Source organism: Lethenteron reissneri, chromosome 40, assembly GCF_015708825.2.
Source record: "Lethenteron reissneri isolate LAM-NWPU_2019-01 chromosome 40, ASM1570882v1, whole genome shotgun sequence".
Lineage (NCBI taxonomy): Eukaryota > Metazoa > Chordata > Hyperoartia > Petromyzontiformes > Petromyzontidae > Lethenteron > Lethenteron reissneri.
The window spans coordinates 12,670,494-12,688,124 of record NC_083818.1 but is presented as its reverse complement, the minus strand read 5'-3'; the positions used below and the strand labels follow the sequence as shown (position 1 = coordinate 12,688,124).

Genomic DNA, 17,631 nt, shown 5'->3' with positions numbered 1-17,631 from the left:
GCGGTCAGAATGTTGCATTGAGAGTGTTGTGTTGGCGAGTGTTCTGTCGGTGAGTGTATGTTGTGGTAAGTGTGTTGTGATTGAGTGTTGAGCTGGAGAGAGTGTTGCGGTGAGCCTGGTGAGGGCGCGGTGCTGAAGCTGCGGCTGTGTCTGCGCTAGGATCTCGTGTGGTCTGGTCGGCGCGCTCTTCGTTTACTTCAACCGTAGGATCGTCCTCTTCTTCCGAAGGAACAAGGCCATCAACAAGTTCTTCATGAAAAAGTGAGGCCTTCATTTTCCCCACTGATACCTGGTCCTCCCAGTCATTCCCGGGGAAACACTGTTGTCTCAATTGTCTTTGAAATATGTGACCTATACATTCGTACACATTACAGTACGTTAGAATGTACGCTTCCAGGTTGTGTGGCCAGTGTGAAAGAGTAGCTTTTTAATACAATCTAGAGGGGCTCTCTAGTGCTTCCTCGAGTGGAGGTCCCTCTTCCAGCAATGGCGTGAGCCAGCAATTGCAGGGCTGTACCTTTACCTATACTAGAGAGCGTCTCTGCTCATGGGGCAGTTGATCCAGATTATACGATTTTGGTTTGCGTGCTGACGGCCATGCTAGCACTGTCACATGCATGCACGTATGCATTCAGTCATGCAATAGTACCTGCTATTCACCACTAAGTCGTGGTGAAATTACCACAGCGTCAGGAACTCGGTGACGCAAAGTTAGTGCCCCACGCCACTGCCCTGCAATTCTGTCTACGTACACATACACACATGCATACGGATGCACGAGAACGTACGCGCGTATGAGAATGCGTGAGTAAAGGTGGTTCCGTTGCGTGTGTGTCTCAGGCGCCTGCTCTTCCCGGCCACCGTCACGTTCATCATCGCCACACTCACCTTCCCACCTGGGTTCGGACAGTTCATGGCAGGAGAAGTAAGATACTCGGTTCCTCTCCATCCAATCAGCATCGAGGATTGTGCTGAGCGAGCGCTGGGCCAATGCTGGCAAACGCCTTCAACTGCCTCCCATCTTGAATCAGTCTCGCCGCTATGGAGGTTCATGGTCTTTTGTTTGGGATCTTTTGTAGCTATGTCTCTCCATCTGATTCTCGACCTTCCTGCGTTCCTCGTTCCCTCTCCTCGCACGTGTCGTGCCAAACATTGGTTTGGTTCTGCGTGTGTGTGTCAGCTGGGGCTCCGTGTGTAAACTACGGGCATCTGTGTGAGCAAAGTTCATAATAACGTGATGCTTGGGCCCAACCCCTATGGAGTAAAGTGTGTTTCAGGCACGTGTGAGTCTCATATCTATGTGTGAATTTACCTCTTTGTGTGTCTCTCTGTCTCTCTCTCTTTGTGGGTCTCTTTGTGTGTATCTTTATCGTTGTATCTGTGTGTGTCACTGTCTTTGTGTCTCTATCTGTGTGTGAGTCTATATGTGTCTCTCGTATTTTGGGTATTTTGCACCATCAAACACCACACCACCACGACTCCCAATTGGTAATGGGGCAGTTGTGAAGAGAGTGGAGAGTTTTCCATACCTGGGCAGTGTGCTCATGACTGGCTCTGTTTTGACAGCAGAGGTCTCACTCCGAATCAGCCGAGCGGCATTATCTTCTCGGCAATGGTCATGCCCTCCCTTCTCTATGATTGTGAAACGTGGACCCCCCTAATGGAATATCTTTGCCGGTTAGAAACATTTTGACTGCCCTGCCTGTGAGTTCCATCCTTGAAAGATCTGGACAAAGTCTCATCAGTGTGCTCCTCTGGCAGGCAAGACTACGTTGGCTGGGTCATGTAGCCCGACAGAGGGGGCTAAATGGCGTGGTACGGACTGGAGAAGAGATGGAGTGATGTGGCACAGGAGGATGTGGAGCTGAGTGGACTTGCCGATGACTGGTACCAGCGGTGTCAAGATCGGCCTTAGTGGAGGAGGCTCGTGAAGGATGCTACTGGGCAGTTGGAGACAGCCGCCCTCCAGTAACAACTGGGGGCAGAGGAGCGATGCCCACAACAACGAGCAAAGTGCCGGGTGGCTAAAGCACAGCAAGTTGGCACAGTAGGGGGCACAGGTGGTGCATCAGCCAGTCATCTCAGTCAGGCAACCCATGGCACCTGGGTCTATCCCGTGACCTGCCAGCAGGAATTCCACACTTCACGTGGCCTTAACGTGCACATAGCCTGGCACAAGCGCCGTGGTGGCGTCACCGCCACTTAGTGGCGAACGGCGGTTATTGTTTTTGTGAATCTCGTGGCTGCTGTGACCACAATCTCTTCCCATCCTCACTGCACACGTCTCTAGCATAGGACGCTGTTGCTTTGAACTGTGGGGGGTGATGGGGGACGATGGGAGGCAATGGAAGGTGATGGGGGCATTCAGGGGTGATGGGGGGCGATGGGGGCGGCTGTAGGGGTGCGGTGCGAGTGACGCCCATGCCGTGCGCTGTGCCTTGACAGCTGACGCAGAGGGAGATCATCAACACGCTGTTCGACAACCGCACGTGGGTGAAGGAGGGCGTCGCGCACGAGTTCGACCTCCTGGACAATGCTAGCCACTGGAAGCACCCGAACGCCAATGTCTTCATCATTCTTTTTGTCTTCATCATCATGAAGGTGCCACTGCGATGAGGTTTCACGACCCAGGCGCTGTCCCGGGCTCCTCCAGGACCCCACGATTATGCACACTGAGGAGGCCAGGAGATGGCAGAGCAGCATGAATTCTTGAATCTATCTGTATGAAACTTCGAGTGTTACCCTCATGGGCGTGGTGCGTTTTATCTGGGTTCCCCGGGCTTTCTCTGTCATGAAGCCAAACTCTAATTCATGGAATTGGTAAAAAAAAAAACAATATAGCAGGACCCTCCTGAAGGGTTAGATTGCTCATAGTCCTGCAACATGACACGGTGTTGGCACATCGTGCAATGTTATTGTGTGTTACGCTATGCATTTGTGCTGCACTATTCTCCCCTGCGTGGTGTGTGCTATTGTCCTGTGCTGTGCTCTGATGTGCTCTGAGCTGTCTTTTTCTGGGCTGGCATATGTTGTGCTCTGCTATAGTCTATTGCGCTGTGTTGTACTGTGCTATAGTTTGATGTGCTGGTCTCTGTTGTGCTGTGCTGCTGTTGTTGGGGCTGATAGCAGCCACTCTTCTCTCTGTGCCCCAGTTTTGGATGAGTGCCCTGGCAACCACGATGCCTGTGCCGTGTGGATCATTCATGCCCGTGTTTGTCATCGGTAAGTGATTCCGCGGCCTACACGAATGTCTTCTCCTCATTGCTCACCACCGTGCCTTTTATAGCTTCCGCACATCTCTCTGTGTATATCTGGTGCATGTGTTCCCGTGCATCTTAAAGCAATCCCGAGTGTCTTGATGTGTTCCCGTGTGCCCACATGCCTCCTATATCTGCGTGTGTCTCTGGGCCTCTTACGTGCATCACGGTGTGTCTCCGTGCCTCTCCATGCCTCTCCATGGCTCTCTGTGCAGCCTTCACTCAACTTCCGTTCCCCCGTGCAGGAGCTGCCTTCGGCCGCCTCGTCGGGGAAACCATGGCTTCCTGGTTTCCGGACGGAATCCACTCCGAGGACAAGGTCTACCACATTGTACCAGGCGGCTACGCCGTCGTAGGTGTGTACATGCACGTGCCTGCTAGGTTATCACACAAAAACAAGGATCCCCCATGCAGCATCCATAGACTTTGGGGGCAAGTGTTGTTGGCGAGCACTTGTGAGGCCGGCACGATGCACAAGGGCGTGGTTTGGCTGTAATTCCGACTACCTTTGTCTCTCTGGTGCTGATGTATATACACTGCACCAGGTAGTCATGTAAGGCTGATTCAACCGGGGGGAGACCCAGGACTGGTTCAGATAATTGTTTTTGGCTGTGAGCGGGAAACAAATTCAGGTGGTCTCTCGTCGAACGTGCGTCGATAGACAAGTGTGCCCGCATGCAAGACCGTGCCTGTGTGTGCAGGAGCGGCGGCGCTCACGGGCGCTGTGACACACACCGTGTCCACGTCAGTGATCGTGTTCGAGCTCACGGGGCAGATCTCGCACATCCTGCCAGTGCTCATCGCTGTCATCCTCGCCAATGCCGTGGCGCAGGCGCTGCAGCCCTCACTCTACGACAGCGTCATCCTTATCAAGAAACTGCCGTACCTGCCCGATCTGGGCTGGGGGAACACAGAGTGAGCGCATCAGCACACCCGGCCACCTGACCAGTGTGATGATTTACGTAGCACGTGTATAACATCACTGGTTTGGTGATGAGCATAACATAACAACACCATTAACCACTAAGTGCTGGCGATGTCACCATGGCGATTGTGCCAGGCTAGGTGTACTTTGAGGCCACGTGGAGTGTGGGAGGCTCATTATTAGGAGATCACAAGACAAACACCTCTTTTGGGTTGATTGAATGAGATTACTGGCAGATACACCACCTGCGGTCCTTGCTGTGCCACCTTGGTGTGATTTAGCAACCCAGCGTTCCGCTCATTGTTGTGAGCATTGTTCTGCCTTTTGTTGTTGCCAGACAGCTATTGGCTCCACCTAACCAGTAGTGTCCCTTCACAAGCCTCCTCCACGGAGGAGTAACTGCACCAGTCATGTAGTGACATAATACATGTCCTACTTCATCAGTGTAACAACTGCCCTCCGCGTGTAACTGCAGAGATGCTGGAGGGTGGATCGCGAGGGAACTCTGGAGCCATGATCATCTCCGATCGTCCTCGACTTGGATGATGCGTAGTCCCCGTGCTGCACCCGTGTAGCCATTATTACGCGAGAGTAACCAAAAGTTTTGACTGCACTGCGCAGGACGTACAACATCTTTGTGGAGGACATCATGGTGCGCGACGTGTGCTTCATCTCGTACGTGTGCAAGTACCGCGACCTCAAGGAGCTGCTGTGCAGCTCCAGCCTCAAGTCCTTCCCACTTGTTGACTCGTCTGGTGAGCTGGGCCTCAGGGCCGGGCCCCACAAAGGCCACCGCCAACGTCACCGACTCGTTAAAACAGAAGCCGCCTTACATACTTCAAAGAGTCACGAGATGTCACTAGATAGACCTTCTGAACCATTTTACCACTTGACATTTTACTAGGTGTTAAACACAGTAAACAGATGCAGGATTCTTAACACGCACCTGCGATCACTCTTGAATGCTAACCATCGAACAGAGATGGTTACTGCATCGCGTGCTTTCTGATGCATTTTGCGGCCATCTGCAACGCTCTTCCTTCCAATATTAGGAAGCGACTGAAGAAATGCACTTTTAAATCTACATTGAAAACGAATTGCTTTAGAACTGCTTTTTGTGTTTAGTTTGTTGTAATTCCCCCGGATCTCCATTTAGCACAGTTGGCTACGTATGGTGAAAAAGAATTTCAACATACATACATACATAGGCAGAATGTCCTCATCCCAGAACGTCGCTAGATTTGTCGTGAATTGCTTTGACAAAATTTGTTGCTACGGAATACAAAAAGGTCACGAGATTAAGCGATATAAACGCTAAGTTGGCAACTCTGTCCTCCAGTGTCCTGGCAGTGTGGGGTCAGTTCATTTTGGGATCCGTATGTCCCCCGCGTGTCCTCCGCATGTCCCCACCTGCAGACTCGATGATCCTGCTGGGTTCGGTGGAGCGCAGCGAGCTGCAGGTGCTGCTGGACCGGCAGGCCGGCCGTGAGCGCAGGCTGCAGCATTTGGAGCGTCACTCCCTCGCACCCACCACTACTGCCGCCGCCTCCGCCAGCACTGCCCCCAACAAAGCACTCAACGGCGCTGTGCTGAGCACCAACGATGATGGCAAGACCCTGCAGGTGGGGCCGAGCATTGGGGGGTTTTCTTCTTTTGTATCATGGCAGCGTTGATCAGCAAGGTTTATACGAGTCTGTAATGAAGTGTCTGTAGTTATTTAGTGTATCCAGAGACCATGCAGTGCCATGTGACTCCATGGGTATATTTCATCCCCTGCTTAAATAAAGGATATAGCAACCATATGTTCAGTGGACAGCTTCAGAAGTAGTCTGGTAAACAAGTTCAAGTGTATTTGTTTAACCAGATGAGAACTCAAGATACTAGGATAGCCACATTAGCAAGAGTGAACTAGAGTGACCTGAACATTTGAACTGCTGCTGGAGAATGACCAAATCGGACAGTGGTGTACTCTGGGGCAAATAAATGTAGATACATATTCACAAGTTGATTCATTGACTCACATAAAACAAATCCATAGACTTACATAGACACCCATTTACTTATTTAGAGACCTGCTGACTTAAATAGATAGTTCTTATTTCATGGGGTGGTGGGTTTGATGATTAAACTTTTCTATGTTCATGTCGAGGTTAGTGAGAGCCAGTGAACGGCTTTAGGGGTAGTCTGGATAATGTTTTAAGCGCTGCAGGTGAATGATTGAAGCAGGCAAGTCGCACACAATGTTGCTGTCATGCACAAACGACTCATGTTGTGGGACACTTTGCTGCCCACCTCCCACCTCCCATGAGCAGAGCACGAATGGGAAACCGCTCAAATCGGCGATGAAGCAGACGCCCAACACACTTTCAGCACAGGCCTTGGAGAGGAGGGCAGGTACAGAGTGGCGGAACACCGCACAACACAACATGCCCAACCCTCGGCCGACGTTGCGATTTTATCGCGCAAAACTTTGTTAGGCTCTGCAAGCCCGTCCTGTGCTAACCACTGCAACTTCGTTGCTTTTAGTTCAGGATGCAGTCATGAGTCACTTAGGCATGAATTTCAGGACTGTGTCTGTGTTACAAATCAGAGGCTGGGAGGCCCGAGGCTTGCCCTCCCCTCTCGCCTAGGTGGCCTGGCCCAGAAAGCCTGGCAGGAGATGTATGCAAGGAAATGTACCATTCTGGCGAATTGCCCGATGATGCTGGATGCATTTACCAGCGAAACGTCGTACTCAAATTGTAAATGTTGTGGCTTCAACACACCGGTGGGCTAAAGCAGTGAACTATTTGTCTTTTGTCAACGTGACACTTTTTTACTGATTGGCCGTGTCGGGTGGTGGAGGGTTACGACACATTTATAAATAACGCGATCTAAACCCAAAAACGTTGATTATGAATAACATTAGTCGCAAAAGCCTACGTGTTAAACTGAAATGTACCTCCTTGGTTGATGAAAAAACAAAATTACTTTCCAGACATTTGAGATACAGATTATCACAGTGTCACACATACAAATTCAGCCATGATGAGCCAGCATGCGACCATGTCACCCTGTAACATGGTCATAATGTGTGGTATGGTTTTGATAGGAATGCTGTGGCATGGTGTGACGTGGCATGACATGGTGTTTTGTGGTATGCTGTGTTGAGTGGTTGGTGTGGCATGGTGTTTTATGGTTTTGCGGATGTGGTGTTTCGTATTTTGTTGTGACGTGGTGTGCTATGGTGTGATGCTATAGGGCAGGAGAGCCCACGAGTGGCTCTAAACACCATCTTCTGCTCGAGTCCCAGTGAGGATGAGACCGAGGCAGAGGTAGGAGACACCAGATCCCTCAATACAGGCAACTCACTACAAACGCAATGCAGACTACAGACACCTCACCACAGATTCATCACTCTCGATACACGATGCTGAGCTCCACATACTTCCCACCTACTGCCTCACTCCAGACACTTCACTACAAACTCTTCACTCCATCATTGTGAATTGCTATTCCTATTATGTTACATTTACATTAATAGGTTGAAGAGTGTCTCGCTCATAATTGAGACATTTAACTCTACACTCCACACAGAATCCTTTGATCACAGAGCCACACACAGAGGAGGCCCTCTCCGTGAACCGATTCCTCTGTCACAGTGAAGTGCTGCTTATAACAGTAGAGTCGACAATTTGTAATAAAGTACACTTCATCTTCACCGCATTCCAAGACACTATGGCGCACTCCAGACAACACCATCATCATTATTTATCTTGCGCCCACCCGTGCAGTAAAGCAACACGTGATACACATGTACTGCACACATAGCATTGACCCGATGTCGCCGCTGCTGTGGAGTTGCTCGCTCACCAACGCCGTGGGCTGGTGAGTGACATTGCAGCCTCATGACAAGGCCCGGACGCCTTGTCGCGTGGGAAACGGGCATCTGTCGTGCGGGGCGCATGGTGGCGTGTGTTAAAAGAGTGCTGTACACTGCCGTGTCTCTCCTCTCCAAAGAGCTCCACCAAATGTGAGACCCTCGAAAGCCGAAAACAAAAACGGGTCAAAATATATGTCGTGGTAAGTGGCCTCTGCCCAGAGTGGCGGACGGAGCTTGCTTGTGGAGTGATTCTAGTTTGTTATTGTAACACTAAGACTAAGGCTGCTAATGTCTCTATGCATTGTGATTCTCGCTAATGCATACGCCAACGTAGATCCGCACTGCCCTCATCCTGTCGCCGTGTCCCCTCTCCTCGTGCGGTGGGGTGTCCACTGTTCGGCGTGCATAGGGCAGCACTGACCGAAATATAAATGCAAACAGAACATGAAATGGAGGCAATGCGCAGGCGGTGGGGTTAGGGGAAGCATTAGAGTCAGGGGTAGAGCTGGTGCAAGTGGCTGGTTGGCTGGTTGGTTGGGTAGTGTCAAGGGAAGTCGTAATATTAGTAGTATTGGTGGCTGGTTGGCTTCACAGTTTGAGTAAGTGGTAGGGATATGGTGAGTGCAAGGACCAAACAATACGAGTTTGCAATGCTCAGAATTTTCTTTGCATGGCCACGTTTCGTTTGTGGAGTTCACAGGAACGGCAGCCACGCCTTGGCCACTCACACATTAGCTCATTAGCACTCAGGCGTGGGCATGAGGTACAGCATGGATATAGAGCACACTACAATGTACAGGTCCCACTATGAACATGTGTGAAATAAATATATCAAAAGGGTAATATATTAGAAATACCACATTTAACATTAGGCAGTGAGAGCATGAATATCGGTGAAGTTGTGGTGCTGAAGCAGTTTCTGTCACGATAACCAGAGTATTCTTGTGAGCTAGTCGTGGTTGATAGTAATCATCAGCTGTTACTAACAATCCGCATACAGAGAGGACAGTGAGACTGTCCATATACATTCTAGATTTGAAGCTTTCGTGACTGCAAGGATTCATATTCTTAGGTTTTTTTCTGTAAAGTCACGTAGGTAAAAAATTTAAATTTAAATTAATAAAAGTAAAATAAAAATAAAAAATAAAAAATCACGACCATCACAGGCAAGACCTCTTCGGCAGTACTCAACTCAACCCAATTAGTCTCTATGGTTAAGGACATGGTACTATCTCCTGATGACATCCTCGTCAGTTTTGATGTAGTATCTCTGTTTACCAAAGTCCCAGTACCGGACACCCTAACAATAATTGAGGACTTAGTCTAACATGGATTGAATTCTGATGTACCTGCGCTGGTTAGGCATTGCCTCACCAACACCTATTTTACCTGGAATGGCACCTTCTACAAACAGAATGAGGGTACCCCTATGGGCTCCCCCTTGTCACCAGTGATAGCCAACATGTTCATGGAAAAGTTTGAATCAGACGCCATCCAGACATCCACCCAGCGTCCTTCCCTGTGGAAGAGGTATGTGGATGACACTTTCGTCATCTGGCCACATGGCCTCCCAGCATTGAACCACTTCTTGGACCACATCAATTCCAGACACCCATCCATCAGATTCACCATGGAAGTGGAGAAAGATGGTAAACTACCATTCTTGGATATTCTGCTTGAGAGGAATTTCCTTGGGAAATTCTGTCTACAGGAAAGCCACCCACACAGATTCCTACTTGAAACCGGATTCCCACCACCACCCATCTCAAAAGAATGATCTCATCAAAACGCTATACCACAGAGCCCATGGCATTTCTGACCAACACCACCTGGCCGGTGAATTAAGACATGTACATCGAGCCCTTAGGATGAACGGATACTCTGACCGAACCATCTGCCAAGCTGTTTCTCCCACCATACAGAAACAGCCACATGAAACTCCGACCAAAACTATCACGTTACCATACATAGCAGGCGTGACCAAAAAGATCTCCAAAGTTCTAAACAAACATAAGATCCAAGTCCGATTCAGTACAGTGCATAAAATCCGTGATCTGATTCCATCTGTGAAGGATGTCGTTCCTGACTTACAGTATCCTGGAGTCTACAAACTGAGTTGCAGTTGTGGTGATTGCTACATTGGAAAAACGAAACGTCATGTTTCTGATCGTGTCCGCGAGCACAAGTCAGATCTGAAACACGGCAGAACTGATTCTTCGGCCGTGGCCGATCATTGCTACAACTCTGTGGGCTCTCATGAAATTGTCTTTTCCGAGACCAAGGTGCTCTGCAAACCTCCTGGCTACCATCAAAGGTTTGTACACGAAGCCATACAAATATACAAACACAGACATAATTTCAACCGTGATGATGGTTACAAACTCAGTAATCATTGTAAAGATGTAATTAACCATGCAAAAAAGATTTAACTACACTTATTTGGACCATCTTATTTGACAGACAACTATTACAGGTTACTGATAGACAGCTAGTTTTGTTTTACCAGGTTTTAGTTTTTTCTTTTTTCACACTTTTGTTATGTAGGCTAGGCGTTAGTCACAAACCGTACCTCTCCATAACAAAGGCTCAGTCTTTTGTTATGCAGTCTATTCTTAGTCTTAAGCCTCACCTTACCATATTAATAAAAAGCGTGCCTTTCCGGGCCCTTCCCCCCTCAACCATTATATATACGGAGTGGTAGCTCTTGTAATCTCTCATTTACTTGATACAGCTGTCGTTGCTGTGACGGTTCCACCTGAAGACAGAAGCTTGTGTTGCCTCCGAAACGTCGTGATTTTTTATTTTTTATTTTACTTTTATTAATTTTAATTTCAATTTTTTACCTACGTGACTTTACCGAAAAAACCTAAGAATATGTCCATATACACTTCAAGACAGTGCACACTGATGTGAAGACAGGTGTATGTGGGTTACACACTTGTATGTTGAACTTCTTTCGCACGGTACCTAGCTAACCATGCTAACATACACAGGTACAGATGCCTTCAGTGTTGACTTAAACAGAGAGAGAAACATGGCAAGGAGAGGCCACTCCAGATTTAAGAGCTGTAGCGGAAAAACAGCAACCTCCCTGATTTGTGACAGTAGTTTCTGCAAGAGGAAGTGAGGGGGGTGGGAGAATTGGAGGAAATTGGATCAGAGGTAAAAGCTTTTAGAGGTAGGAGGAAGGACTTTGCAGAAGTGGGAGATGACTGCCACTCAGAATCATTTGTGATAACTTGTATCCCTGGTAATCATTATTGATTACTGGCAGTGGAAGCAGTGAGAGTGCTGAGCGATGAGGAGCATGTCAGTCGTGTAGCTATCGAGTGTGCAGGCAGTACAATTGGGTGAATAAGGGTGGATATTGGACAGAGGGCCTCATTCCAGTGATTGCACTCGGGCCCATTCGAAGCACGCTGCGTCACTGGGAGTGTCCGGGTCTTGGGAGGCTGAACGTGGACACCTCACCAAAACTTGCGTTGGCCTCCGTACCCCCCACGGCACTCGGCACTAACCCAGCCGGAACGGCCCCTCTGCTATCACTAACCACTCCCCGTCCTGCCGCCACCACCAGCAGCAGCATGGAAGCACAACACTAGGCTGCACTTGCTTTTGGAAACGTGTTTCCCTGCTGCGTAACAGCTGCAAGTGTGGAGATATAGAATGGATTGGTGGTGCAGAATGTGTGCCCACTTAAGAGCATATGTCCCATCATCACGGGAACACACTCCTCAAGTCCAGTTTATACTATTTGGATTTACAGAGCATCTAAATGCGAACGCGTCTCAATTGACAGAAATTTCAGCTGTCTCTTAAGGGATGTGACAAATCTCATCACATGACCACAATGGAAAAATAACTGCAAGTGAATCCTGGATTTCAAAAGAGGTGTGTGATGTGAAATGCAGCTTGTAAACTGAAAACCACAGCAAGCAGAAGTGAAACACTTTTCCAGATTCAGTGGCTGCCTGGTGTTCTGAGTTATGCCCACTGGATGATGCCTGCAGTTCTCTCCCACAGACACAACACAGAGCCGGCATTAAAATATAATGGGGAAGATCCTGTTAGTCCTTTCTCTTCTCTTCCGGTCTCTGATGTCTAAATGCTGCTGACGGAGGCATCTGTATGATCCCACAGACGGCAGTAGGGCCGCACTTCATGTTAAGGAATGAGCAAGGTGTGATTTTGTAGATGTTTTACTCGATATTTTTTACTTTTGTGCTATACGCAAGTACCCAGAATGCACCGTTCACACGAGTGAGGGGGTCTCCTTGTTGGTGTGCTAAATAACTCTCAGAGCTGGGCTAGGTGACATTCAATGAAAGATGTTTTTTGGCATTGTGCAGTCATTATAACCATAAGAGCACCTGCACTTGAGGCCCTGGCTGAAACTCATGTGGAATCTCAGGATTTGCAACCAGGGTTTCATTATTGCTGACTAAGCATACTGACATGGGTATTGGCGTCAGCCCACGAAGTCAACTGGCCTCCTCTTAAACATTTTACATTTGTTTTGATACAATATGATAAGAAACTTGCCTCTTGTTTTTGCTGCTCCGTAGCTTAGTGCGTTGCCGTGTGGCTTGGTGTAGCGTGGTGTGGCGTGATACGGTGTGTCTGGTGCACCAGTATAGTGCGGTGTAGCGCAGCCAGGGCACGGTATTGTTCTGGCCTGGAGTTGCGTAATTTAACAGTGCAACGAAGACATTTTTTACCTGTGATATTGTTGCTGATTGTTTTTTATTCTATCACTGTGCGTTGTCTTGTTCTGTCTTGTTTGTTCCATCAGCCTAAAGTCATATATATATGTTTCAATCATAAAAAGTAGATTTTTGTCAGCTGTGATCAGATGCATGCACTGCGAGTGATGAAGTGATAAATATTACATGCTTACAAATCACTCTGACCATGCAAACTGGCCCTGTTGCAGGCTCTTCAATAATGGTGGTTAATGGTGATAGTGGTGATGTGTGGAGTGGGGGCGTTAGCAGTGGTTGTAGGACAGGCTGAGCGAGAAAAGTTTCAAAGGACCTTCACGGTGCAGTATTTCTCACTGAATAGAGAGGTTGCTCACCCACCACCCCCACACATTAACAATAGCTCAGTCTTAACGCTGGCCCCCATCATGCACGCCATTCAGCATACTGCTGGGTACCGCTGGTTGACATTTTGCCACCTGTGCCACTGCTGGGCATCGCTGCGTCCCCACTGCCACTCCTGCAGTAAAAATAACAGAGCTCGGCTTCGCCACCGCTTCTACCTGCAAAACAAGCCTTGGCTCCTGCCATCTCCACCATGCTCTGACGTCCCCTCTGTGTATTTATATCAGCAGCCCTATTCTACCAGTTCTTCTGCCACTCAGATGACAAGTTCGCAGTTCAAGTCTGTGTCCATATGCCAAGTGGGCCTCGTGTGCAGTTGTCAGTAACCTACCTGAGACCATCATTCTCCACACATCTCTTGAGCCAACCAGCACTGTCACTTCTCAAACTATAATTTAGGCAGTTGGCCACATGAGTTGGACAGGCGAGGCAGGGTGAATGCAGCAATAGAGCAGGCTGAACAAGAGTGAACTGGGCGCCCTTCATACAGCGTTGATCGTGGTGACATGTGTAAGTGGTCTTGTGAGCGTGATTTTCTCTTTAGTCCATATGCCACAGTAATTTAAAACCAGTTGTGGTCACTATGTCATATTGTTGTATACTGCACGGCTTATCTTCATACGCCTCAGTCCCAGAGGCATCTTCCACTGTCAAGTTTGTGTTTTTGTCCTAGAGGTCAAGCTTTGGCTTTGTTCAACAAGGCCCAGGTCTAGACCTTGGCCTAAATGAAGGCATTGCAATTTAAGCCATATTATTCATCCAGTATCCTTTACTTAAACAAATGAGAGGTTTTTGAGATACTACTTGCTGTATATAATGTGCAGTACATTTTAAATCACAATTGATGAAAATTATTTTCCTATGAAATGATTCTGTGAAACAATTGTCAAAGCCTTGGCCTTTCTATTGATTTTGCGATCTTACACTGGAATCGGTTTCTTTGCCCTCATGGGTCCTGGATTGTCCATAACACAGAGTTACACACCTGCACCAAATGTGCACGGTCAGTGATGGTGCTGTACAATGACAGTGTAATGCCCGTGATGGAGGTTGTGATGTTGATGTAATGTCTGTCATGTTGGTATAATGCTTTGCAATGTTAAATGTAATATACGTATGATGCAATGATAGTGTAATATATGAGGGCATGATGTAATTTGATGTTGGTTTGGTGCCGTGTGATGTTGTGTGATATTGGTGTGATGTGAATATGGTACTGCTGCCATGTCGTGTGATGGCAGTATGACGTATGATGTGGATATGATGTCGCGTGATGTTAAGGGGGTGTGATATCATGCGATGTCAGGTGGACTCGGAATTAGGAATGACTACGGCACATCTCTTCACAGGAGGAGCCAGAAGTGGATTCCATGACTGAGATGGAGGTGAGAGCTCATTACAGGAACAAGAGATAATTACTCTTTGGTTGAGTCCAGGAGAACACATGCTGGGTTTACAGCTCAATCTATTACATTAAGTGATTCAATGTCGTTTTGTTTGGAAAATGTATGACAAAGGCAGTCGTTTATTTCATTATAATATTGATCCTACATTCAAACATAAAAAATATATATATTTCGTTTTCTAAATGCATTTAGGAAGTGGCTACTGAATTTTTATTTCAAAATAAGCTATACTTGACATCCAATCACAGTTATAAGGAGGACAAACGGCAAAAACAGCACGTGGACCCCAACACACAGCCCCAGCAGCGGCTGCTTATGGAAAAGACTATTTTGGAGAATGGTAAAAGTTACCGAGTAAATTTTTATTTTGAGTGAGCCGCATTGTTCCTCTTGCTTCTCGATGGAAACCCGATTCGTCACCGCCACGCTTGTCTCGGCAGGTGGAGGAGTGGGAGGAGCAGCAGTTGGACGAGATGGTGGAGTTTGACTTCTGCAGGATCGACCCATCCCCATTCCAGCTCGTGGAGCGCACGTCGCTGCACAAGGTGGGCCCTCGTCAGATTTGCGCTTAATCTGAGTTCATTCACTGTGAACGCGAGGCTCCATCAGTGCCGTCACATGGCCTTTTATTAACCTGGTGGGGCCCGATTCGCATACATTGTCTATTTCACAAGGGAGACCTGGCCACCATGTTGTAATTGTTTTTTTCTTTTTTTGTCTCGTCCAATTTGATCTCAATTGTGCAATCACGTCATGGCATAAGACGAAGAATCCATTTGGATCTCGCATATCAGTACTGCACACTTCTTGCGTCCCACAGTGTTAGTAATTTGTGAATGACATCACCATGGACTTGCTCTCACAAGCAACTCACACTGATGCGTCCTGCAAACAAGAGTCATTAAATTGAGATTTTTCAAATTCTTCATGTCACAAGACAAAGTATCTACTCGGACCTCTTGCAGAGCAGGGGCACTCTTTTACAAAATGGCCCACCGAAGCAGATATCACAGAACTACTTCTGAGATCCCTTTAAGTTACCTCTTATCCGCACTAAGGAGCAGCACTTTGTTGCCCACCCTGCTACAGAGTAATTTTCATATCCATCAACTGTCCAAAAGATTATTCAGGTTCCCCTGTTTTACTCTCTTGTTCTGTCATGCAGTGAGTTGTATCAGCCCAGTCACTGTACTTGAAAGTGAGCAAGCGGACGGTCGAGCTGGTGGGCATGTAAGTGGTGAAGTAAGAGTCACGTGTCTTGCAGACCCACACACTCTTCTCTCTGCTGGGTCTCAGCCGAGCGTACGTGACCAGCATTGGCAAGCTCGTGGGCGTCGTTGCCCTTCCGGAGGTATGACATGCCAACTGGGACATTCACACACACAGATATACACACAAATACCTGGTGCGGTGTGTAAATGTCGGCACTGAGACAAAGCGGCGGACGAATGTTCTGACCTTTATAGATGCTCACTACCAGAGCTTTTTCGAAGAACTTACGTGGGCAACATGGGGGTCTTTGTACATTCGTTTGCATGTATGTAACGCGTGTGTGTGTGTAGCTGCAGAAGGCAATTGAGGGCTCGGTAGTGACGGGGAAGGGCCTGCGCCTGCACCCGCCACTCGCCATGTTCCGTCGGGCCAGTACCAGCATGAGCGGCGATCCCGAGGCCACCGACAACCACCGGCTGTGGGAACGGCGACCGAGCTGCGCCGTGCACATCGACTCCCCGCTCACCGAAACCGATGAGCAGTCTGTGTGAGGGCTGGGCCTGGGATGCAGGGAGAGCGCCGCTGTGGTGCAGAGAGAGTGGGGTCAGGCACCAGCACACTCCACATGGAGCCTTCAGTGGGGCCGCGGGCCATTGTAGACATGAAGTCGTGTGCAGCCCCACCACGGCAGGATGTCTGGAGCCATCGCCGCACACCTGGAAGGCACTTTAAATTCTGCAGACTACCCCCTCGATTCTGGGGCAATGGCTGGAGATTGACGCTCGCAAGATTTTTTTTTTTATAACAAGAGAAAAGCGGTGCTCGTAACTCAATTCGTCCTCTGCGTGGGAGAATCACCGACCATCCTGGAGGCCCGGCTGGGCATGGTCGGGTGTTTTCTGAATCCGGTGTGGCCCAGGAAGACGCCACCGTTTTCGTCGCTCGGCTTCTGACCTCGTGTGCAATGGCCGACTCAGTGGCACCCAGCCTCGAACACTCTGCACTCCATAGGCGTGCAATATGGCGCCCGTGCGCCCACTCAATTCCTTCCAACCAATACTAAAAACATTAAAAAGAGTAACATCAGCAGTAATATCAGTAACCCGCACATGTAAATGAAACTTGCGTTTTGTACAACCCTTTCCCCTCCTCTACGGCCAGCGTCGTTGCCTGTCATGGGCCTTTTCCGTGGTGCCCTGGTCCCCACGAAGCGTGTAGCTTCCTCCTCCTCCCCCCCCGTATCTATGTTTCTGCGACGTTGTAAGTCGTGTTTGTCGCATTCAGGGTCTGTCTCGTGTTGGGATCAGACTGAGAGATGGGGAGGCAACACCCCAACACCACGTCATGCAGGCAGCGGCTGCCAGCGCCGGCTATGAATGTTAACCACTGACAAGGACTACTCGAATAACTCAGGGTCAAAATAGTTTCTCAGAGGCGTCAATGCTGGATACTGCACTGTTTAACCATATCTTATGTTACGTCGTATTGTACTACATGGAATATTGCATTGTATGATAATATCAAGCACTTTTTAATTGTAAGCGTATCATTTTGTAATCATGGAACCTCTGACTACAAATGTTGTTGGGATCAGTTTTCACGTCATGTCTGGCTCTTGAGTGGATTCTATTTTTTTACATCACCAATGACGTGCGATCACACTGAGGGAGGAGAGGCCACAAGGTGAAGAGGCGTCAATATTCCCACGACTTACAGGAGGCAGAGACTCGCACCGTATCCTTGTGGAATATCCCGGAAGACCCCACACACATCCCCTTCAATCGGGGTCTCTTCACTTGCCGTCCATATTCATGCCAGGTCGAGAATATTCAGTGTGTGTCGTCATCCAGTGCTCTTTGTTTGG

At 48.4% G+C, this 17,631-nt stretch overlaps 1 protein-coding gene across 6 annotated transcripts in view; it reads left to right on the top strand.

The window, feature by feature from the left end:
- LOC133352476 (chloride channel protein 2-like) overlaps positions 1-17,372 on the top strand; it is a 113,041-nt gene extending 95,669 nt beyond the window's left edge. For 5 of the 6 annotated variants that reach the window (XM_061568144.1, XM_061568143.1, XM_061568141.1 and 2 more), the window contains 15 exons: positions 160-261; positions 841-925; positions 2,446-2,601; positions 3,153-3,222; positions 3,503-3,613; positions 3,959-4,172; positions 4,804-4,937; positions 5,599-5,804; positions 6,495-6,576; positions 7,423-7,496; positions 8,182-8,244; positions 14,499-14,534; positions 14,996-15,100; positions 15,820-15,906; positions 16,118-17,372. In XM_061568144.1, coding sequence (XP_061424128.1) covers positions 160-261; positions 841-925; positions 2,446-2,601; positions 3,153-3,222; positions 3,503-3,613; positions 3,959-4,172; positions 4,804-4,937; positions 5,599-5,804; positions 6,495-6,576; positions 7,423-7,496; positions 8,182-8,244; positions 14,499-14,534; positions 14,996-15,100; positions 15,820-15,906; positions 16,118-16,318 — 1,726 coding nt within the window. In that variant the 3' untranslated portion in view covers positions 16,319-17,372. The remainder of the gene's footprint in view (positions 1-159; positions 262-840; positions 926-2,445; positions 2,602-3,152; positions 3,223-3,502; positions 3,614-3,958; positions 4,173-4,803; positions 4,938-5,598; positions 5,805-6,494; positions 6,577-7,422; positions 7,497-8,181; positions 8,245-14,498; positions 14,535-14,995; positions 15,101-15,819; positions 15,907-16,117) is intronic. The other variant, XM_061568145.1, reaches the window with a different exon arrangement.
- Positions 17,373-17,631: the final 259 nt, after the last annotated feature.